Genomic DNA, 23,324 nt, shown 5'->3' with positions numbered 1-23,324 from the left:
CTTGCTCCCTCCCAGCCTTTTAAGCAGTCGTATGTTTGATATGAAAGCAAAGTAACTCAATAGTTCATCTTCACGACCAGCGTCTATGGGTTTAGAGGATGATAAGCCTTGTAAGAGGCTTCGCAAAGTGACGGGTACCGAGTCCTGGTGCAGATTTGTGACGTTGGTCCTCCGCGAACTTGATGATATGTGACTTGACTACTGGTCTGCATCTGCATCGATGTGTGGCCCTCAGAGCGTGGCCACTTTACCAGGCTAACCAGCACCTGGGTGAACACCCAGTAAAACTCCAGGTTTTCCCCTGGGCTTCTCTCTGGTTGCCAGAGTTGGAGAGGAGACGGGACTGGTTTATTTGATACTGAAACTGTTGTTTAAAATACCCGATTTCTAAGACTTACTTCTTCACGTAGAAGTTTTAGTAGAGCCTCATGTTCCAAAAGTGTAGTCCTAGTTGGCAGTCTGCTTCTGTGTGGCATTTCCTTTTAAAACAAACGAACGAACAAACAAAATAAGTTTGTGGAAGTAGTTAGCTGGAAACACGCTGTTCAGATGACATCTCCGTAAAAACTTCATCAGGAAAGTGTTTTTTGGCCCCAAACCAAGGCACAGGATTTGCAAACCGATTCACATTAAGGGTCAGTTCGCCAGACGTTTAGTGGGCACCTCACGGTTTTAGAAGAACGAGACTGTGTCGCACGTGGCCTCGCTCCAGCCCCTGCCCGGAGCACGCGCTCCTGCGCTCCTGCCGGAAGAAGCGCCGCGGTCCCATCGCGTTGCCTGGTCTCTTTACTGAGACCACTTACGGCTGGAAACGCTGAGCCCCGCGAGAAATACTTTCTGCTTTATGTTCCAGTCGGTCCTGCAACTTTGACAATTAACTTGTTAACACAGTGTGTTTTAAGAAAAGGACTTAAATCTGGTGTTGGGTTGGTAAATTTGCAGTTTTTTGTGAACTTCTTAAACATCCTAAGTGTCGTTTACCTGTCCTGGAAATTCTGTTTGTACAGACCAAAATCTGCACCTTCGTCGCAGCCCAGTGCCAACGGCGTCCAGACAGAGGGGCTAGACTACGACAGGCTGAAGCAGGTAGGCACGCTCATTGGCAGCTGCCTCTGGTGCACTGGTTTCTTTCTAGAACTGTCTCGTGTGCATGTGTTCGACAGAGCGTGAACGCACTTGAAGAGAATGTAGAGTTGAGGGGCGCCTGGGTGGCTCAGTCGGTTGAGAGTCTGACTCTTGATCTCGGTTCAGGCCGTGATCTCACAGTTCGTGAGTTCAAGTCCTGTGTCTGGCTCCACGCTGACCACACTGAGCCTGTTTGGGATTCATTCTCTCCCTCTCTCTCCCTCTCTCTCCCTCTCTCTCCCTCCCTCTCCCTCCCCCTCCGTCCCCCTCCCTCCCTCCCCCCTCCCTCCATCTCTCTCTCTCTGTCCCTCTCCCCCCCTCCCTCCATCTCTCTCTCTCTGTCCCTCTCCCTCACTCCCTCCCTCTGTCTCTCTCTCTCTCTCTCTCTCCCTCCCTCCTCTCCCTCCCCCTCCCTCCCTCCCCTCCCTCTCTCTCCCTCCCCTCCCTCTCTCTCCCTCTCCCTCCCTCCCTCCCTCCCTCCGTCTCTCTCCCTCCCTCCCTCTCCCTCCCTCCGTCTCTCTCTCTCCCTCCCTCCCTCTCCCCCCTCCATCTCTCTCTCTCTGTCCCTCTCTCTCCCTCCCTCCCTCTGTCTCTCTCTCTCTCTCCCTCTCTCTCTCCCCCTCTCCCTCTCTCTCTCTCTCCCTCCCTTCCACCCTCCCCTCCCTCCGTGTCTCTCTCTCTCTCTCTCTCTCTCTCCCTCCCTCTCTCTCTCCCTCCCTCTCTCTCTCCCTTTCTCAAGTAAAGGAAAGTTTAAAAAAAGAATGTAGAGTTTACATATTTTTATACAAATGAAATAGCATTAGTAGTGTATTATTGTCTTCAAACCTTAATTTTTTTGGTTCAGGGCATTAATGTAAAGTTCCAGCAGTGGCGCAATATAAACTTTAAACGTGAGTGCGTGGCGTATAATTGTGAAGGGAAATAGGCTTGCACTTGTCACCGGACACTGGCAAAAATGGACCCAACAGACCTGGCCTTGTCCAGAATGTGAGGGAGACGGGCACTCTCTGGTACCTCTGTTTTCTAGAAAGCACTTTGGGAAAACAAGATAAATATCTTACCTTTGAACCCAGAAATTTCACTCCCAGGAATTTATGCTAAGAAAATACTGTAGAAGTATACAGATGGACAGTGGGGGAACACCCAGCGGCCATGAAGGAGTCACAGTTGAGAGCATTTAATACTGGATCGTGAGCCCTCACCCGTGCTGGCAAAACAGTGACCAACCCGTGCCAACAGTTATCCCACCTTTATGAAAAAGAAGAAAATGTCCGTATTTTGGATACGTCGTACACAGACGTACGTTGTACCCGAACGTGCGTCGTACACGGACGCGCGTCGTACGTGGATGCGTGTCGTACATGGACACACATTGTACGAGGACGTGCTCAGAAGCAGGAAAGGAGAAGGAGTGACGGGTGAGGAGATGGTGGACTTTCCAAGATTTTATTCCTAGAGGAGGTGGAATACGTTTTTAAAAAATTGGTAGTGTTAAAAAGATTCGAAGGGGAAGGCCAGCCGGAGCACCTGAGCCCAGAGGAGCCGCAGCGAGAGCGTCCCCTTGGCCTTCCCACCCCGCACACCCGGTGGCCTCTGACAGCGGTGACCACACCGGGCCCCGTGGTGGCCTCGTACCGACCCCCTGGCGGACGCGCAGGCCGGGCACTGGCCGGGCTCACGGTGCGGCACCGTCTAGGGGTCCTCGTGGAGGCCCGTCCAACAGCCTCCAACTGTGTATACTCCAACTGTGTGCTTCGGAGGTTCTGAGAAGTTACGCCGCTCAGCCCCGCGGCCCCGTCCGTAGTTCAAGTCGGGATCAGAACCCAGACCTTTCCTCAAAGCCTGTTCTCCCCATGGCGTCACTCCTTTTTTTAAATGCTAGCAGATGTTCGTGGCTCAAAAAGGGACGGATGATGTTGCAGTGGTAGGAGTTCGGAATTAAAGTCAAATATGAACTAAGGAGAGAAATACTAACAATGTTTCGGATAAACCTAATTTTTATAAACTGCAAAGCTGTTTGAAAAGTTAAATTGAGTTAGGTAGTTTGAAAAGGAAGCTTGAGGTCATTGATGATCAAGCCCCTATTTTCCCGTATATCTAACGTGACTTTCTTTTCTTGAAAACACTTTAAAGTAGAGTACTTGCACACGCTTGAGAACGTGGTACACTCTTGGCTGTCTGTAGGGGAGGAGAAGAGAGGAAAGGTTTGATTTTAGCGCTGATTTTCCTAGTAATTGGAATAAGGACACAGTGAGGCTGTTCCGGTAACTGCTGTGCTTGTTCCTTATTGTAAAGTGGGGGAGTTACTGATAGTTTCAACCTTATTTTAAACCCGAAAAACCTTTTAAGAAAATGAACCTTAAACAGAGCAGCTGAATCTGAACCTGAAGTGTGCAACGTTAAAGAAGGTCGCACGCTGGGAACTAGTCCACCCCGAGGGTAGCTGTTACTTTTCAGATTGCATCGCCTTGTCAAAAACCCTTTTAGTTGTCACATGACCCCGTTCTTGGTCATTTTTTAAGGGGGTGGGGGTGTCTATTATTCCAAAATCAACTTGGAAATCGAGATTTTGCAAAATATTCGAGGATGGAATGGTTTTCCTGGAGGAAGGAGCATCCAGGTCGACACTGTTACGTCGTAGTGTGACGGGTCACGTGAGTGCCGGAGAATCTCTGGCAGCCGTGTGAAGTCAGTGAAGTGGCGAAATTCATTTTAATATATCTTATTTAACCTAGTAGAACTAAATAATATTTCCGTATGTAATCAATGTTTAAAAATTACCGAAGAGCTATTACACGTCATTACACATTATTTCTTCGCGCCGAATCTTTGAACTCTGGTGCGTTTTACACGGGCGATGCGTCTCAGCCCAGCCTGGCCACGTCTCCGGTGCTCGGTGGCTGCTTGCGGCTGGTACCTGCCATTTCGGACCTGCGGGTCCAGCAGGGCCCCCTCCAGCCTCCGTGTCCACCCGGTAGGGCAGCCCTGAGGGCCCGCCAGGGGAGTCCCGGAGTCCTCGAAACACAGTTGGCAGCTGTGGCGGGGTCCCCGGGGAATCCTGTGCTTCAGACCGGATCACCGCTCGGCCAGGATCTGCTCGTCTGGTGTAGTTTTCCTGTTCCTTGAAATTTCGTTCTGCACCAACTCTCCGACCGCTCCCGGAAGACGAGGTTCAAAGCAGACCTGTTGTCTTTTCTAGAAATCATCTGAATCCTGCCTTTCTCTGGACAGCAGAATTATTTTTAGTTTTAGAAAGCATTCTGGTGTCTCATGTTTCACTAGGCTGGAATCAGAGAAGACTGTTAAAACATGATTTGCCGAGGCTACCCTAAGACATAAGTGGTCTGGCAGCAAAACCGTACATCAAACTTCATATATTCTCAGAATTTTATGCAAGCAAGAGTATCTGGAGGAGTAATTTTTTTCTGCATTCCTGTTTTTCTCTAATATTTTAGGACATTTTAGATGAAATGAGAAAAGAATTAACAAAGCTAAAAGAAGAGCTCATTGATGGTGAGTATGTCAGCAGATTTGCTGCCCCTGTACCGTTTGACGATACCTGTCTTTAAAGATCTGCACATAAAGAAATAACCAGTTTATTGCTGGGGGGCATAAACCCATTACTTTCGCATAGTATCCTGCCCTTCGCGTGGCTCGGGGTGCGGGAAGAGCCCGCTCCTGACAGTGGAAGCCGTAAAAACCCAGGTACAGAAGTCCTGACATCTCAGGTGTGGAGTCCAGGGGCGCTGGCCCGTCCCTGCCTGTCCTCCAGTCCCACCCGCTGCCCTCTTGTTCTGAGCCCGCGGCATCCACTCTTCTGTGTTGTAAGCAAGAGGGAGAGAGCGAGTGAATGAGTGTGCGTGTGTGTGTGTGTGTACACACATAAGAATTAGTACCATCTTTGTATTAAGAAAACAAAGGTCTGTGCAAGGTCAGTCCATCTTTTTTTGCTGGGCGCTTGAACACAGTCGCTGAGGGTTCTTAGGAATGAATCTTTCCCTCCACATCAAATTCACTCGCAATGCGTTTCCTTCTCGTACCCAGCGATCAGGCAAGAACTGAGCAAGTCCAATTCTGCGTAGAGAAGCAAGCCCAGGAGAAACAGGACCGTAGCTGGAGGAAGAAAAAAGACCCCTGCAAACAACAGCTGTTAACAACAAGCCCCTACGTTTTGTGAGCCGCGAGAAGAAAGTGGATACAGATGGTCGGAAGGAGGAGGGCCGGCGCACTTGTGAGCCTTCGGATCTGGCGATCAGCGATTTCCCTCCAGTTTGCTGCTTTCTTCTGACCTTTTCAACAGGATGGAAGGGTCGGATAAGAGTTTCCATTTAACGGTTATGCAGAAAATCCTAAGCCCATCAGGCAGAATCGCCGTGCATTGAAATATTTTCATGTCAAGACAAAATCGCACGTTTTCCACAACCCACTGCTAAAATAAAGAGGAGAAAGGCTTAAGAAGTTTGTTTTCAGAGAGTGCTGATGGAGAATTTAGCAAGTTACGCTATTGTATTGTAAATGTTTCTCTCAGGTTTGTCTTCCTATCACGTGTGATGTTCCGTAATTGAGGTCAGCCCTGTGGAGGTTAAGATCCTAAAACGTGGAACAGATGGAATTGTATGTGCTTTCAAAGGGCGATATTTATAAGAAAGTGTCCTGAAAATGACTTGTCTGGCTTGAGGAATTTTAGAACGATAGGAAGTCTCTCGAGTTAGCCTTCATGCAATTTTGTAGATTACAACATAAAATTCATCCAGAATTTAAAGATTTAGATGCCTTCCTAAATTGTTAAAATGCTTTACCAAATCTATGACTCCTACATAACACACACCAGTGGTCAAATGTAAAACAATATATTGTAGATTTACTGTAGGTTTTCAACCTTTTTTAGATTTATGCATGTGGACATTTTTATAATGTAATTACAACCACCACAAAATTAGCTTTTTTAATTGCAAACAGTAATGCATGTCACACTAATATGTAGTGGCCTTTTCAAGGCCTGGTCCCAGGGAAAACATTTTGTAGAGTGTAGGGGGTGGGAGGAAGGGAAGGAATAAGTTTTCATTTAAAGTTGATTTCTGCATTGTCTTTTTTTCTCAATTACCTGCATGAATAATAATGAGGAATATTTTGTGACTTTAATTGGTAAATATGTTAGCAGAACCAAGTACTTAATCTTTTACATCCTGTCTTCAGCTGTTCGTGTTTTAGCTTCAGTAATTTCAATGGTCTGAAACGTGATTCTGAGCTTCACATGAGTCACATCATACTGTGGGACTCGAACACTCGATCCCTGAATCTGGCAGTCACTGTGACCTGGGTGCCCTGCAGTCAGACAGGTGTTCAGGTGCATGTTCTGACCAGGAAAGCTGCTCTTGAATTGTGTTGTGTGGAAACATAAGACGTGGCAGTGTCAGCGGCGACTGAGGTCACAGGCGTCAGTCACGCGGCAGCGGGGACCGGCGAGGGGCTCTGACTAGTTCTCTGGTGACAGAGTGAGACCTGGGGTAGGAGGACGGGATTAGGTCCTCTGCTGACCCCGACTCGGGTGTGTGTGCGTGCGTTCGTAATCCACACCCTTCTCCTGGAAACTCATGAAGATTAAAATAGGGGAGACCTTCTATATGTTGCAATGGTAGATTTTTTTTTTTTTTTGAAAATTTAGGAAATCAGAAACTCTCCAGGCTCTCCGTCTTGATGTATGCTTCAGTTACGTGCCATACTTGCTTTGAAATCTTTGATTATCTGAAGTTTCACTGAAGTTTTGAAGAAATAATCCATTTTCATCTGCTTTCTAGATTTCGTAATCTCATTTGGGAAGACGGAGCTTGTCGATAGCATAGTTTTCTAAAGGCTGCGGATTTGCCATTACCCTTCCAAACGGTGTGAACGAGGGAGGTTTTTCCTGCTTATGGTAGTTCCCGTTTGTGTAGAAACTGCGGTCTGACATTAATCTGTGATGGGTGAGCTGTCCTCACTCAGGTCTGTGGTTGTGTTTTCTGTCCCTCTTCGTGGTCAGGCAGTAGTAAAGGCATTCAAGATGCGGCAGGCTTCTGAAGTACTGTTTTCTAGAAGAACTAGGAGGCATTTTCATCTTTATTACTGTACTTTCGGTTATGCAGACACTTCGATGGTATAAACGCTTGTGTCCCCTATAAATCTGGTGAGAAATCACTTGATTTTGTTGGTTGTTGGTCTCTAGTAGGATAGGATGCTGGGTGCACGTGGTCCAAAGTGAGATAAAAGACTGCAGTAAAACGCTAGATCTCAAAAAGGAACCGGTTTACGCACTAACTGTCTCGTGCCTTTTGGTCTAACATTAGCAGGATGTCTGTGTAAAATGACAGACAACCAGTGTTGAATCACGCCATTTTCCATCATTTTGCATTATCCCGGATCGCTGAATGTGTTCTTTACAAGACGTTTGATGAAATCACTGCACACATCCGCTGTCCTACGTGACAGTTTTGTCATCGTTAGAGATTTCAGTAACTCACGCGGGAAGTTCTCAGAGCGATGTTCCTCGGAACCCCGTCAGACGATGGTTTTTGTGCTCTAGTCCACGGGCTGTCTGAAGCTGAGTGCAGTTCAGGGGTCCTTTCTAGTTACAGGAAGGCACTTCTTTCCTCAACACTGTGATCTGACCCGTGACCAATCCGTCCTGGGCGCTGTGTCAACGGCCGACGGTCCATCGCAAACCAACTGAATGTACACACCTCCCGCCGGTGCCGAGGTCTCTCCGGAACGGCTGTCCCGGTCGCGGTTCGTCCACACTTTGCCAGCGTCGAGCGTCCGTCGGAACCGAGGACGAAACACTAACGAATGTTGGATTCTCGTGCTTTAGGTGTGCTTCCTCTTTAGCCTTTTCGGTTCTCTGCCATTTTTACCGTACTGTTTCATTTAAATTTCCTACACGCTAACTTCGTTTGTGTGATTGAAATAAACTCGCAGTATATACATGTTGCTTGTGTGTGACGCTCAGATGATACTGTGAAATAGGCTGTCGGCTCGGAAGTAAGTTCTGCTGCATGTGGAAAGCCGTGCAAAACGCCCAGGACTTCACCACGTAAAGTTTACACGGCACGTCACCGTTCCCTCCAGAGTCCCTAAGTCGAACACACTGAGTAACGTAGACACAGATGAGGTCGTGCGTACTTTTTGTTCCGAATGGCTGTTGCGTGTCCCCTCTCCTCTCAGCCCTGTTGGCGTCTCCCAGTCAAGAGTGACGAAAGTTTGATTTCACTCCGTTTTGTTCTGCGGCCTGGACGCTCACGCACGCAGTCCGGTCTCCCCGTGTGGTTTGCAGGGAGCAGGGCCTGAGCAAGCCCTGAATTCTAGACACCGTGAAGTCTGGTCTGCGGTGTCCATTTACTCAGTGTGCCAGCTTCTCGAAACCTTCGTTAAGCAGCGGCACTTTTTACCTGACTTCATGAAACACTGGTTTTTGAGTGCCATTTTACAGTTTGAATGTGTTCATCAGAGGTACGGGCTATCCTTGGCTTTCTTGTTTCGCCAGACCCGGGTTTTCCCTCCGTCAGCGTCCACCGTCCCCAGACGGTCCGCTGGTGTCCCTCTCCCTGTCCTGTCTCAGACTTTTGCTTCCCTTCATGTATCAATCACAAATCCCGCTCAAAAGTACATCAAGTAACGTGACAACCAATTAAATTTGCACAGCCACACGCGTGTGTCCGAGGACCTGTGTCTCCTTCCGGTGCCATCGTGAAGTGCTCTACGGAGCACCGTTGACAAGTGCCGCAGAGTGGCTGTCATTCTGTCGGTGGCCACCTTGGAATCCTGTCACCTCTGTCACTGGCGGCATGAAAATGGCATTGCCTGAAGTGAGCCGTGTGAACTCTCTAGAGGCTCCTTTATGTCGGCGCTCTGTAGTCTTGTTTCCTGAAGGCAGACCTGCTCCTGTGGTCCCAGTTTTGTTTTTCCTACATGAATTTGTCCCTGTACGTCTCCTCAGAACTTAAGGGATGAGAAAGGGATCACGAGAGTAACACCGAAAGTCCTGATGCTCAGTACTTCTCACTTGTCACTGAACAGTCACTCAGTATTTGTACTTAGATACTTTTGAGTTAGAACCTGAAGTGTGTGTCCAAGGACCCGTGGATCTGAGTGAACAGAACCGTTGTAGGTACATAAAGATGTGGTGGGGGACATTTACTTAAAAAAAATTTGTTTAATGTTTATCTATCTTTTAGAGAGAGTGTGAGCAGGGGAGGGGCAGAGAGAGGGGGAGACACAGAACCGAAGGAGGCTCCGGGCTCCGAGCTGTCGGCACAGAGCCCGACACGGGGCTCGAACCCACGAGCTGTGAGATCGTGACCTGACCTGGGTCAAAGTTGGACGCCTAGCCAACTGAGCCCCCCAGGCGTCCCAGAACATTCACTGTTCAGAGTAGCTTTCTCCTGGGTCTGAATACAGTAAACGAAGACGCTAGAGCGGATGGCCCTTCAGGAAAGGGCATTTGCATGAGCCGAGCCCTGCTGGAGGTACGTGGGCTGTGTGGGTCCCCTTGTGTCATTTCTAGATAATGGTTGAAGATCAAGAGATTTTTGTATCTTAAAGATACTAGAAGAACAAAACATTCAAAATAAAAAAAAAAAAAAAAGCCCAAGATTGATTAGAAAAGAAAGTGCTAAAACAGTGAGTTTCGGGTGGTCAGGATATCGAGCACTGACACAAACCAGCATCCGCGGTGCAGACCCCGTGGGCAGCTGGGGTCTCCCGGTGAGGGCACACGTGTGAACACTGCTCACGTACAGACTGGGTACGTGTAGCTGTCTTTCTAAGTCGTTTGTCTTCGTAAAGGACTTTTCCTTCCAACGATTACAATGTCTGTTGCCCAGAAACTCCCTAACCTGGAGCCTCAAATACGCCAGCGCACCTGCCGCTAGACGTGACCTTGCCTCCATGGTGTTCTGAGTACGACTTTCTGTTCGAATCAAAACCATTAGGAACGCTCGCGTGTTTCATTAGAAAACCAAGTCTGTATTTATGCCCCGAATGAAAAAATCCGTATGCGGGTGACAACCTCCGAGTTCATCGTGTCTAACTTTAACTCTTTCCCCCTCCCTTCCGAGAGTGATTTCTTCCGCAGCAGGTAACAGAATCGCTTCCATACGTAAAGAAGAAATCACTAACATAGCGAATGATGTTCAAGGAGTCTGTGTTCTCCATAAGTGGCGGTTTTGTGAGAAGGCTTCGTGTGTATAGAAAAGCGTGTAGCTGGCCCTTTGGCCTTCATGAGAAACGACACTGAGAGGGAAAGAAATTTACACTGAGGATCAGGTACATGAGTCCTCATTCAGATCTAGAGACCAGGAAGGTAGGTTCTGGGCTCCCACTCGGCCCCTGCATCGCGGTCCCCCCGAGACTGTGCACCAACGGGCAGCTTTGCCAAATTGGTTCTCAAAACTGCCAACGTTCCGTGCCCTTAGTCACATCCGTGGAGCCTGTAAGTCCCTTTTCTAAACAGCAAAGTCATTTTTAAACGTCTCTGCGTTTGCTTCATTGAATTTTAGGTGGGAAGTCTCCACTTAGGAGTTTCCTTGTCCCATCCCAGGGGAGCCCGTGTTCAGTTCTGTCCGCCGCACACTAGGGGCCCGGTGTCTGGGACTTCCCCTGGCCCCGTGCCCCCTCGAGTCCGGTGGCGCCTGTGTTCACAGCCCTCGGGCCGTCAGGCTGCTGGCTGGCCAGGCGACTCGGGCGAGGAGCTGATGCAGAGCTGGGAACGGCCCGCAGAGTCCCTGTGGTGGGCACGGAACCTCCGGAAGCACCCTTTTCCCTGAGAAAACTACTGGGAGGGTTGAGATGCTCAGGAGAGTCGTGCTAACACCCGGCATCGTTTTTCTTCTACTTACTACGTATCCAGGGTGAGGGGTGGGGGGGTTCGGGCCTGAGCCGGGAGCTGGCCCTCCACGGGGACCGCACTGCCCCTGTCCTTGGCTGAGAGCAGGTTTGGGGTTAGTGGTCTCTGAGAGCCGGTGGTATTCCAGGATCTGCGTTAGTCCACCCTGCGCCCCTCCTCGGGCCTGATGCCCAAGTCACTGCTTTCACCCTGGCCGCGCGGGGCCCACTGGCTTCGCCGGAGGGGGAGGGTGTGCAGGGCCCGGTCCCCTCCCTCTAGGCCTCACAGGTGGCGTCTCCTCTGCGGCCACTGGCTGGCCGCCTTACTCTTTCTTGATCCGAGAGAAGGGAAACTTCCCTCTTCTATCTTAAGCGCAGCTTGTAAGCGGCCCAAATCCTTAGGCCCCAATCGCTCAGGAACACGCATCCTCGGAACAAGGGAGGATCTGGGAGGTGGCCACTGAGGTTGGTGCCGTCACTCCGGATCCTGGTGGTGCCCAGGGAACCACTGGTGTCTGCCTGGCAGCGTTCCTGCGTCTGGTCGCAGCCCTCAGCCCGGAGGCACAGTGCGGTGGCACTGTGTGTGTGCACCCCGGGCTCCTGTTCCCCTGCGTCAACGACAGGACATCCTGCGACTCTGGTCCCGGAGCTGCTTCGGTGCACAGATGCGGAGGCCGCATGCCCTTGTGTATTGGAGCGGGGGGAGGGGCTCCTCCACGGTTGGGTGTCCCCTGACCCTGCTATGCCCTGGCCCCCCTGCCCTCTGCCCTTGTGTAGACGCGCACATGTTGTCACTCCTTCCTCGCCAGCCCGTTTGAGTGTCGTCCTGGGTACTTGCTTGGTGTCGGCAACAGGAAGGTAATCGGCACGAAGTCAGAGGTCCAGCCGGAAGGTGTGGAGACTAAAAGTTGAGCCCTGTCTCGCGGATGGCCCGTTCCTTCAGTTCTAGGTGGGTGTGCATGTGCTCTGGAATTCTTTTTCTGTCGGCAAGAAGATAGGCTTTTCGTTACGCGAGTGTCCCTTTTTTGGGAAACTGAAGCGTTTCTAACGAAAGTGAATGAGCTAGGAAGAAAATTCTATCTTGAGACATCTGTAGTTGATGCGAAATATTCCAAACTCAATTACAGTATTTACATATTTTCATAGAAGTTCTATTTTTGGTTTGCTTGCGAAGACTGAATGAGGAAGCCTCCCGCGGTCGGTAATTACAGAAACGCACAGAAGATCTCTAGTCGGTAGCTGGGGGACGGAGCAGGTGTGCGAGGACCAGCCGTGACTGTGTCGTCAGCAGTGGTGGACGTTCGGGGTTCCAGGGTAAAGCTCCCTGCTGCCTTGCGTTTGGGAGGAACTTTCAGAAACTTCCTTGACGTGACCTAAACAAAAACTCCTCCTCCGATGTGCTTTCTGCTGACCCTTTGGGGGGTGAGAGCGGGCATCTGAGGGATAGGAAAGCTGGTTTGGCCCTTTGTATTTGGTCTTCGGTGGGCCGGGGGGGGGGGGTGTTGGGGGGCGGGGCGTGACGACATCCGCTGTTTCCGTTATATTTGGGTTGTTAAATACATTGTCGTCTGCAGACCTGCCCGGGGGGTGGGCCAGAAGCATATGGGAGAATAGCACAACAGATAAAGTTTCAAGGCGAACTGCTAACGGTCCAAACGGCTTGGTCTCTCGTGATCTTGCTCTGCGACAGATTTTACCACTAGAAATGCGCATTTGTGTCCTTAGAAGGTTATGCGGGGTGGTTTTCTTTGCTGAAAACACACAGCCCTCGAAAGCAGGACTTTATAACCTGGGAGTGAGCCACTGACAGCGGCGTGGACTGCACGCTTTAGAAGTTAAGGTTGATCTATGGGGCGCCCGGGTGGCTCAGTCGGTTGAGCGTTCAACGCTAGGTTTCGGCTCAGGTCATGATCTCCTGGTTCATGCGTTTGAGCCCCACATCAGGCTCCGCGCTGATGGTGTGGAGCCTGCTTGGGATTCTCGCTCACTCCCCCTCTCTCTGCCCCTGCCCTGCTTGCTCTCGCTCTCAAAAATAAATGCATACACTTCAGAAAAAAATGTTTTAGGTTGATGTAAACAGCCACAAGGCGGTGGTGGTATTTTATGTGTACACAGAGCCTCATGAATGTTGCCTCACAGACTTTCTGAGTTACGGGCCGCGCTCCATTTCAGGAGTACAAGAAACGGCAGCGACTTGTCTTAAAGGCCAGAAGCAAAGGCAGGAAAGTAAAGATGAGCAAGTGGGCCACAGCAAATTAAAAAGCTTCGGCACAGCAAAGGAGGCCATCAACAGAAGGAAAAGGGAACCTGCAGGATGGGAGAAAGAGATCTGCAGATCGTCTGTCTGGTGGGGGGGCTGATGTCCAAAACAGGCGGAACTCAACACAACTCAATAGCAAAAAAAAAAAAAAAAAAAAAAAAATCTGATTAAAAAATAGTGGGAGGCTCGGAACAGACATTTCTCCAAAGAACACGTCCAGATGGCCACCAGGCACCGGAACAGATGCTCAGCGTCACCGATCCCGAGGGAAATACAGGTCAACACCACAGGGAGAGAGCACCGCACACCTGTCAGGACGGCCGTCTTCAGAAACAGAACAGCCAGTGTCGGCGGGGACGCGGAGAATGGGGACCCCTCGTCCGGTGCAGGTGGGAATGCGACCCGGTGCGGCCGCTCTGGAGAACAGCGCCGAGGTCCTTTGAAAAATTGAACATAGAATGACCCTGTGACCCAGGAAGTCCTCCGCTGGCTGTTTGTCTGAGGGAGACCCTGATCGGGACCCTAATTAGGACCCTCACGCTCACGGCAGCATTGTTTACAGCAGCCGAGGCGAGGAAGCCACGAGTGTCCGTGGAAGGGTGAGTGATGATACGTATGTGATTATACACATGATACTGGGATATGACTCAGCCATAAGGAAGAATGAAACTTGCCCCTTGGAACAACACAGACGGACCCGAGGACATTTCACTAAGCAACATGGGTCAGAGAAAAGTACCATAGGACCGTGTTTGTAGTGAAACCTGAAAACCCAAACCCTGAGCTCATAGATATAGAGAATAGATTGGGGGCTGCCGGGGGTGGGGGTGAGGGTGAAATGGGTAAAGAGGATCAAAAAAAAAAAGGCCTTTCCTGTTGACATGACCCCATTTTGTTCATGTCCTTTCATCTCAGAAGTGTAGGTCCAGGCTGGGGCTGAAGGGGCCCTTGTTCTAGAGTGTGGTATAAGGGATGCCTGTTGCAAACTCCTGGGAAAGCCTTTTTCCCTCCTGGATTCGAGAAAGGCAAATGAGGAGAAATGTTCTACCCTGCTCTGCCCCTCACTTCTCTTCCTTGAATGTGATGTGGGTGTCTGATGCTCTGAGCAGTGGCAGCCATGTTGTAGTCATGAGGGGAAGGTGGAGAGAATCTCAGAGACCCCAGATCTGACATTACTGCATCACTGAACCAATGTCAGCAACCCTCTACCTTCCTACTTGAGGGAAAAATACCCACCCACCCCCATGTGTTGAAGCCACTGCTGGTCAGAATTTCTGTTACTTGCAGCCGAAGGGATTCCTGACCAGCATGAAAAAGGTACTGGGGGAGTGCAGAGGAAGACTTCCTGGCCGAGGGAGCGTCTGAGATCAACTTTGGAGGGTGAATGTGTGAAGGGCTTTCCAGGCTGAGCACTGAGGGGCAAGGGTATAGAAGTTCCAGAAGCCTCCAAGTTTTGATAATGTTGAATACAGCTGCTAAAACACCCACGTGGAGATTTTAGTGCGGATAGAAATTTCACCTCCTTCGGGGAGACACCCAGGAGCGTGATTGCTGGATCGTACGGGAAGGGTGTGTTTTTTGGGTTTTGTTAAGAAGGCACCAAAATGTCCTCCAAAGCGGCTGCACGACTTTGCGTCCCCACCGGGCAGGGAAGGAGAGTTTCCGCTGCTGCAAATCCCCACCTCATTGGCTGCCGTCACTGGACCTCCACCCTTCCACTAGGCATGTGTAGTTAAGTGGCCATTAAAAAAAATATTTTTAACGTTTATTCATTTTTGAGAGAGAGCGCATGAGCAAGGGAGGGACAGAGAGAGAGGGAGACCCAGAATCCGGAGCAGGCTCCAGGCTCCGAGCTGCCAGCACAGAGCCCGACGCGGGGCTTAAACCCACGAACCGTGAGATCATGACCTGAGCCGAAGTTGGATTCTTAACTGACTGAGCCCCAGGGGCCCTGTTAAGTGGCCATTTTGACACGGGAACATTCCAAACTCTCGAAAACACAACATGTCAAATATTCTCTCGTTTTTCCAAGAGTGAAAGTAATTTTTTTTTCTGATTAGAAAAGTATGAAGTTAGCAGTGTCTGGATGGCTCAGCCTATTAAGCCTCCGATTCTTGATTTCTGCTCAGGTTATGATCTCACAGTTTGTGGGATCGAGCCCTGCATCGGGCTCTGCGCTGACAGCGTGGAGTCTTGGGATGCTCTCTCCCTCTCTCTCTGCCCCTCCCCCCCAAATAAAGAAACAAACAAACGAACATTAAAGAAAAGTAAGAGGTTGGCACTGAAGGATAACAAGACAACACTAAAGTTGTTACATATATTTAATTATGGTTCTACCCCCTGGAGGTAAGACTCCTGCTGCACACTCGTCCAGAGCATATTCTGTGGCTGTCTTATTACCTTCAAAAGAACTCGGTACTATAATGTGGACTCGTCTCTACACGTACAACTATAGACCTACATCCTCACGTTTAATCGTTACGAAAGATTTCGTTACCAGGATCCTGGCCAGTTACTTAACTTCCTGTTGATGGCCGCTGGATGGTCTTTCCCGCTATTGCAGCCGTCGGTGCAGCCCTGTGGAACCAGTCAGGATTATGGGAACGCAAATTAAACTTACCGAATCAATCAAGAGAAACGATTGTCCCGGGAGAAGCCTCTGGCGTGGGGCTGATGTGGCTCTAAGTCTTTCCCGGGGCTTGGGATCGGCAGGCTGGCCGTCTCCCTGGCGGTGGAAGATGGCTCCCGGGAGCCTGACAACTATCTTCTCAGAAGAGGAAGCAAGCTCTCTTTAAAACAATAAAAATAAAATCAGTTCCTGCATTTACCCATCTACTCTGATTGGCCTGGTGTGGCCAGGGGCCCAACCCTGAGCCAGTCTTTGTGGCCGGGAGGCTGGTTTGATTGGCCAGGCGTTGGAGCCCCTTGACGAGGGAGGCCGTGGGTGCTGGCGGGTGGGGGAACCACAACGTCCTCACGAACGTCGTTAACGTGCGCGAGACGCCCCCACCACGTGCAGCTGTTTCCAAGGACGGGCTCCAAAGAGGATATGTTGACTCGACAGATTTGCACACGTGCCAATTTCCTCCCTGTGCCCAAAGGACTGGTCTTTGCCACTGTGGCAACACGGTGTTGTGTTGCTCTTTTGATTAGGACACCGTATTAGGGCTCTCCAGAGAAACAGAACTAGATGCGTGTATATGCGCATAGCAGGAATATCACATATAGACGTATATACGTCATATACACACATAAGGAATATTGTATATGTATGATGTATATATACATATATATATATGTATAATGTGATCACAGAGGCCAACAAGTCCCAAGTGTGCAGTCAACAAGCTGGAGACCCAGGAGGGGTGATGATACAGCTCTAGTCCGAAGGCCAGCAGGCTGGGGACCCGAGAAGAGTGGATGTTTCAGTTCAAGTCTATAGACAGGAAGAAGCTAATGGCCCAGCTTAAAAACAATGAAGATAGAGGGTTTTCCTCTTAACTCTGGGGGCCTCAGCCTTTTTGTGCTAGTCAGGCTTCAACTGGGCGAGGCCCACCCACGTAGGGAAGGCAATCTGCTTTGCTCGGGCTACTGGTTTAAATGTTACTCTCGTCCAGAAACACCGTCACAGGCACATCCAGTCTAACATTCGACCAAACGTCTGGATACCCCATGGCCTAGTCAACTTGATCTGTAAAATTAGCTATCATAGATCATGTCCTCCTGATACTCCCTTGGTTGCCAAGACCTGGGCAGATTCTTTGGAAACAGGACTTTTTCTCTGTTCTAAGCTAGATGGACCCGTGGCTTCATCCTCCACTAAGAGGAAGGGGCCCTGACCGGAAAGAGGTTTGGCCCCATTTCCTTGCCAAGAGGAGGAAGTGGAATTCAGGTATCTGCTTCTGTGTCCCAGGCATCATTCCCCAGACCCTTTTACTTCACCACCTGGGCCGCCTGTCTTGGTGGCCCTGGAGCGTTCTCCACTGAAGGGACCCTGTTCTGGGAGCTCTCGTGCAGGGTAACGGGCGTGAGGGGTGACAGGGTCCGGGAGGGTCACCAAGGCCGGGGGAGCGAAGGGATTGTTGGGGAAAGTGCCAGACTCAGCTCTGCCGTATTCTTGGCCGTGACCGGGCTGCGGGTCACATGCATTCTTTCAGCAAATCTGCATCACGCCCGGTCACACTGTCCGCGCGATTCCCACCAGGCACCCTTCACACCTGCTCATCGGCCACAGCGCCTGAGGTTTGATGCACATCTGGGGGCGGGTCTCTGACACACTCAGCCTTCCAGGAGGGAGGTGGGGTGCAGGGAAGGCGCAGCTGGTTCAGGGGTCGCTGGGAGCAGCTTTCCTGGCCCAGGGCTGCCGGGCTGTGGGTCACAGGTGCAGCCAGGACCCGTCACGGCGTGGGGCGGTGGCGCTCGGGCGCCCCCTGGCGGCGGCCCGCCGTCCTCGCCTCCCCTCCCTCCGCAAGCCGGCTGGGCAGGTGCTCTCTGTGCTCGCCCCATTTTACAGTTAGGGAAACCGAGGCGAAGGTGTCTGCAGTGGATGCGGCTGAGGTGGAACGTGCGGCCAGGAAGGTCACACAGTCCGCACCGGGTCCAGGAGGGCTAATGCGACCTCAGGGTACATCAAACAGGAAGGTGTCTGTGGAGCCGTCCTGGCCCCAGCCCACCTGACCCGTCCCTGGGCACCCCACTCGGGGGAAGTCACCAGCAAACGGCAGCACGTCCAGCCTGCGTGGCCAGAGCGGTGGGGGAGCATCGGGGGCAGCTGGGGGCTGCAGGGACACGTGTGGCTGGCGTGGAGGGATCTGGGTGGGTGTGAGGAGACCCTTCCTGGCGCTGACGGCCCGTCTAGGGGGCACAGGGCCCCAGGACCACCACCCCTCCGCTCTCCCCACTTTCCTCTGACCCGGGGTCCCCAGGCACAAGCAGGCAGTCACTAAAAGTTGGCATCCGTCTCCGTACGTTGGCCTGGAGGGGCAGGGGCCCGGGGGTGGGGGGTTCAACGACGAACACGGATTCCTCGCGGCTCTGGAGGCCGGGGTCCGAGATCCGGACGCTGGCCGAGCAGAGCTGGGTCCACACCGCCACCCAAGCCAGAACCAGGAAGGCTCCCGGGGCTGGAGGCCGCCCCAGCGGGGCTCCCCCAGGTCACGGAGCCGTGGAAACCGAGAGCTCCAGGCCGCCCAGCTGTCAGCACAGAGCCCCACGCAGGGCTCGAACCCACGTACTGTGAGATCATGACCCGAGCCGGAGTCGGACGCGTAACCGACTGAGCCACCCAGGCGCCCCAGCCCAGTGTCGTGACCTCACCGTGTGGACGCTAGAAGTCCAGATCAAGCTGTGGGCGGGTTGGCTCGTCTGGGCGCCCGGGGGGAGGGGGGGGCGGGGAATGCGTCCAGGCCTCTCTCCGTGAGCTGCCACGCCGTCTCCTGCCCGCGTCCTCACCGTCTTCCCTCCACACGCGTCTGTGCCCAAGTCCCCCCTTCGGGTGAGGTCATACGGGACCAGGCCCACCCTCCTGACCTCACCGCCTCCTGACGACGTCCTGAAGACGGCGTTAAGGTCAGACTCCGGTTCGGCCTGCCTCCTTTGTAGGGAAAACTCCAGATCTTTTCCTCCCCGTCTGTCTCCCTTCCTACTCGCACAGAACCTGTCGCTTCTGACTCTTGGGCGCACCAGACGTGTGGCGTTCTCCCCGCCAGGGAGCAATTCTGCGACGCGAACCGGGTCCTGTGCTTTAAGTCGGTTCTGACCCTGCGCAGCCGGGTATCGCGTCGAGCCCACAGGTGAAGGGCTCGGTGCCCCGAGACCGCCCCCCACGGCCGACGCCAGCGGCAAGTAGTAAGCCCCCCGGGTGACCCACGACTGCCAGTTTGGCTACAAACCGGAGTTCCCACGATCCCTCCCCCAGGGTGGATTGATCCGCGAGAGCGCCTCGGGGAGCGAGGTCCGTGTGAGCTCCAGGCCCGGGTGCCTGTGTCACTCTCCCCGCGCCCCCAGAAGCTCTCGGAACCCGCGACTAGTGGGGTTCTATGGGGGCCTCATCACGTAGGTGTGACCAAGTATTAACTCCATTTTCTGTCCCTCTCCCTTCTGAAGAGAATGGGGCGGGGGGGGGGGTGCTTCTGGAAGTCCCACGCTTCCTGAGAATCACCGCTTAGTCTTTCCCGTGACCGTCTCCACCCAGGAGCCCATCGGGAGTGGCCTCATTAGAACAGGAGACAGTCGGGGTGCCTGGGTGGCTCAGTCGGTTAAGCACTTGACTCTTGACCTCGGCTCAGGTCACCAGCTTGTGGTCCGTGGGTTCGAGCCCCGTGTCGGGCTCTGTGCCGACAGGGAGGGGCCTGCTTGGGACTCTCTCCTTCTCCCTCACTCGCATGCAATCTCTCAAAATAAATAAACCAGGAAATGGCAAGGGTTTCAGGAGCCAGGGGTGGAGACCAACATGTTTTCTATCAGCTCACAGATCCTGTCTCCAAATTAAGGTCACGTTCCGGGGCCCTGGGGCGAGGACGTCAGCACAAACCAACCCTCGACTCACCCCAACCCCAAGTTGCCATAGTTCCTGGCGTCCAGGGTGGGAGTTGGCCATTTCCGAGTCGGCCCCATGGAGCCGGCTTCCTCGGGCAGGGGTCCCCGGGTCCCACGTGGAGCAGGTGACCGACCTGCCGTGACCCACGCTGACGTGTGTGACCACCTGGGGTGGGCAGACGAGAGAAGAAAGAGCCTAGGTCCGTCTTGGCCCCCAAATCCCTATGCCCCCTCTGCAGGTGCCCAGGCCCGCCCCAGACCACTTGCCTTCTCTCTGGTGGGTGGGGGCAGGTGACAGGCGCCCCCGCCTGCCGCCCCTGAAAACTCCAGCTTGCAAACGGCCTCCTGTCTCGGGCTGGGGGTGCAGGACCCCCCCCCCCCCCCCCAGGAACCACAGATTTAGCAAATGAAAATACAGGGCACCCAGTTACATCCGAGTTTCAGGCTAACAACGAAATCTTTCTTGGTGTGTTTCCCGAACGTTGCTCAGGACGTGCCGATTCTGCAAAACGACTAGTTTGTCTGTTAGATCAGGCGGTCGGGAAAGACCTCTGAGGAATGTTCAGCAGAGACGGGTGAGACGGAGGGAGCGCGGCGCCGGTCTGGGGGAAAGCGGGGGCACGAGGGCTCTCGTGGGACAAGTGCAAAGGGCCTGCGGTCGTATGGTCTTGGGTCTTGGGTCTTGGTGAGAGCTCGTGAGAAAGCAGTTTCTGGGCCCCGCCCCTAACTTGGGGGGGGACTCACGGTTTTAAAGAAGCCCTCTCTGAGTCTGCCTTCGTCACTCCTCCTTCTAGAGGTTTCTGCACACATTGCAGGGGGTTCCACTCACAGTCTTAGGGGGCAGAGCCAGCAAGCCCCCCGGGGATCCCCTGGCCACACCCACTCCGGGGGCCTCTCAGGGCCTCATCGAGGAGCACGGGCCACAGCGAGGGGCCAGGTGTTTAGTTCTGTGTGTTTCTGGAAGGAGCCTGGGAACAGGTGCATGGTCTTGGAGAAGCTGCTGCCCCCACCCCCACCCCGGCACTGGCTCCCCGGGGGAAGGAGAACTTCCCGGCCGGCCCTGCCCCTGCCCTGCGACGGCTGCACCCGGAGAACTGAGACAGGAGGTGGGTGGCGGCCGCAGGGAGGGCGGCACCCGTGCAGGCGGTTTACGTGGGAGCCACGAGGACCTTGCCCCACGGCCTCTTCTGGTGGCTTCGAGGGTCAGGACTTGGAGAACGTGGACACGGGACTTGAGCAGAAAGGTCTGGCGAGAAGTTGGAGCTTCTGTGACTTCTGTGCACCGACAGGCCCGCAGCCCCTGTGCCGGCGAGGCCCCGGCCGAGGTGAGCGAGGCCCCAGGCCTGTCCTCTCTCGCTGGGTCTCCTTTTCGTCTGGGGGCTGTGGTGCAGCTGAGCCCAGGAAACGTGTGGTGTTGCCGTAGAGACAGTAACCCGCCCAGGTGCCTCACAGCGGCCCTTCCCCCTTCTTCCTGCCTGTCCTCCCTGCTGACTTCTGAGGTCACGGGGAGGGGACTCGGCAAGGGCAGGAGGCACATTTGGGGGGCGTCCCGTCCAGCTCGTGACGGAGGCGGCACGGGAGAGCGGTGTGCGAGAATCTGGCCCTCCGCGTCCTGGCTCTGTGGCCTTCGGTGAGTTACTCAACCTCTCTGTGCCTTGGTCCCACATCTGCAGAACGGAGGTGGCGACAAGCATGCTTCGACCGCACGGGGTTGTCATGACGACGAAACCGGGTAACATTGTCAGTTCTGTGCTTGGCAAGTGCTCAACAGGGTGCCGATGACGTTAAGGGCTCTGATTACGACTGCGGGGGCGGGGGGCGGGATGGGGAGGAAGCGCAGATGAGTGGGGGGTGGGGGGGGTGCTCTGCTGGCGTCCCAACGCCCGGACACCCTGCTCCTGCCACCTCGTCCTCTTTCCGATGGATCGCCTTTTTGTGGGTAAAAGCTTGGGTCTCTGTCACTGACCTGGCTGTGTAACCACCCTGTGACATTGCCGACCTAGCGGCAGGGGGCTGGGGGGGGGGTGGCGGTGAGGGGGCCCTTCCCCTGACTTCACTCGTCCCCCGCGCGGTTCCAGGGCCATCGGGCACCGCACACCTGCAGCCGGAGACTCTGGAGGAGAACACCTGTTTCCAGGGGAAGGATGCGTCAGGCTTGGGGGGCCAGACCACAACCCCGGGGGGCCCCGCCCCCGCCCCCAACCTTGACACGGGGCAGGAGGATCCAGCCACACCCGCTTTGCTCACCCAGAAAAAGATGAGGCTTCTATTTCCTCCTCCAAAGCCTGGGCTGAGCCGGTGGGGTCAGGTCCCTCTTTCCGATTTTACTTCCCGTCCCACCCTGGCCCCCCTGTGCCCTGAGCCACCCCACTCGTGCGTCACCTTCCGTCTTCAGCTCCCGGGCCATCAGATTCCCAGGCCACCCCAGGGAGCCTCACTCCCGCTCTCTTGGGAGCACGGCGGAGGCGACAGGGACACAGAACCCCTCTTGCTGCCCCAGCCCAGGCCTCCCGCCAGCTCCCTCCAGGCTGTGCGTCCCCTGGCCCCCCACGCCCAGCGCCTCTGCCCCCCACTCTGCCCTCTTCTCTGCACCTGCGGCCCAGGCGGCCTCAGGACCGCAGCACCTGTGCGGCCACACCTTGGGTCCGTCCTCCTGCAGGACGCACAGTGGGCTTGCGGGTGGGGGCCTCTGGATAAATGTCCAGACAGGGCTCCAGTCCCGTCCTTAAGAAGGGGAACCGAGAGTTGCTCAGAATTTTCTCATGTGGGCAAATCCCAAGATGAAGTCTTTGTTTTTGTTTTTGTTTTTAACAACTTTCAGCAAAGGAGAAACCCCAGTGGTCAAGCTTTATTTACTGTCAGCTCAATGGAAACAGCCTTTTTTTTTTTTAATGTTTATTTATTTTTGAGACAGAGAGAGACAGAGCACGAACAGGGGAGGGTCAGAGAGAGAGGGAGACACAGAATCTGAAACAGGCTCCGGGCTCCAAGCTGTCAGCACAGAGCCCGATGCAGGGCTCGAACCCACGGACCGCGAGATCATGACCTGGGCTGAAGTCGGACGCTCAACTGACTGAGCCACCCAGGCGCCCCAGACGTTTTAATTTAGAGGGAAAATCTGTGGTCCTCGAGTCTCCACCTCCTCCCGCCCCTGGGCACCGGGAGATCCTTCTTGCCGGGCAGAATTACATCCTCAGACTCTTTCTCGACCCAGCGCCTCAGGCAGCCAGTGCTGGTCACAGGATCTTATCTGCCCTTCCTGTGGGGCTGGGTCCCCAGCCTGACCACCTTAGCTGGGGTGGGCGCCGGGCTCCCACTGAGTCAGCCCCGCTCCGGCCAGGCCAGACCCCGCGCACCTGCCCTGCCGGCCTGTCCTGTTGGGTTCCCGGGTCCCCTCCCCCCAGGGGCCCACCAGGCTATTTCTGAACCGGCGGGGGTGGAGGGGGGGGGTCGCAGGGTCGGGGTCCGCCGGGGAGCAGGATGCTGGTGGGGGGACTGCGCTCCCCGAGAGACCCCAGGGCACCCGCACCGCTTTGGGCAGGGGCGG

At 53.7% G+C, this 23,324-nt stretch overlaps 1 protein-coding gene across 1 annotated transcript in view; it reads left to right on the top strand.

The window, feature by feature from the left end:
- ENAH (ENAH actin regulator) overlaps positions 1 to 8,084 on the top strand; it is a 137,678-nt gene extending 129,594 nt beyond the window's left edge. The window contains 3 exon segments of the mRNA XM_043568099.1: positions 1,008 to 1,086; positions 4,581 to 4,638; positions 5,170 to 8,084. Coding sequence (XP_043424034.1) covers positions 1,008 to 1,086; positions 4,581 to 4,638; positions 5,170 to 5,207 — 175 coding nt within the window. The 3' untranslated portion in view covers positions 5,208 to 8,084.
- Positions 8,085 to 23,324: the final 15,240 nt, after the last annotated feature.

Source organism: Prionailurus bengalensis, chromosome E4 (assembly GCF_016509475.1).
Source record: "Prionailurus bengalensis isolate Pbe53 chromosome E4, Fcat_Pben_1.1_paternal_pri, whole genome shotgun sequence".
Classification (NCBI taxonomy): domain Eukaryota; kingdom Metazoa; phylum Chordata; class Mammalia; order Carnivora; family Felidae; genus Prionailurus; species Prionailurus bengalensis.
The sequence above is the reverse complement of the archived record's forward strand: the minus strand, read 5'-3'. Positions and strand labels throughout refer to the sequence as shown.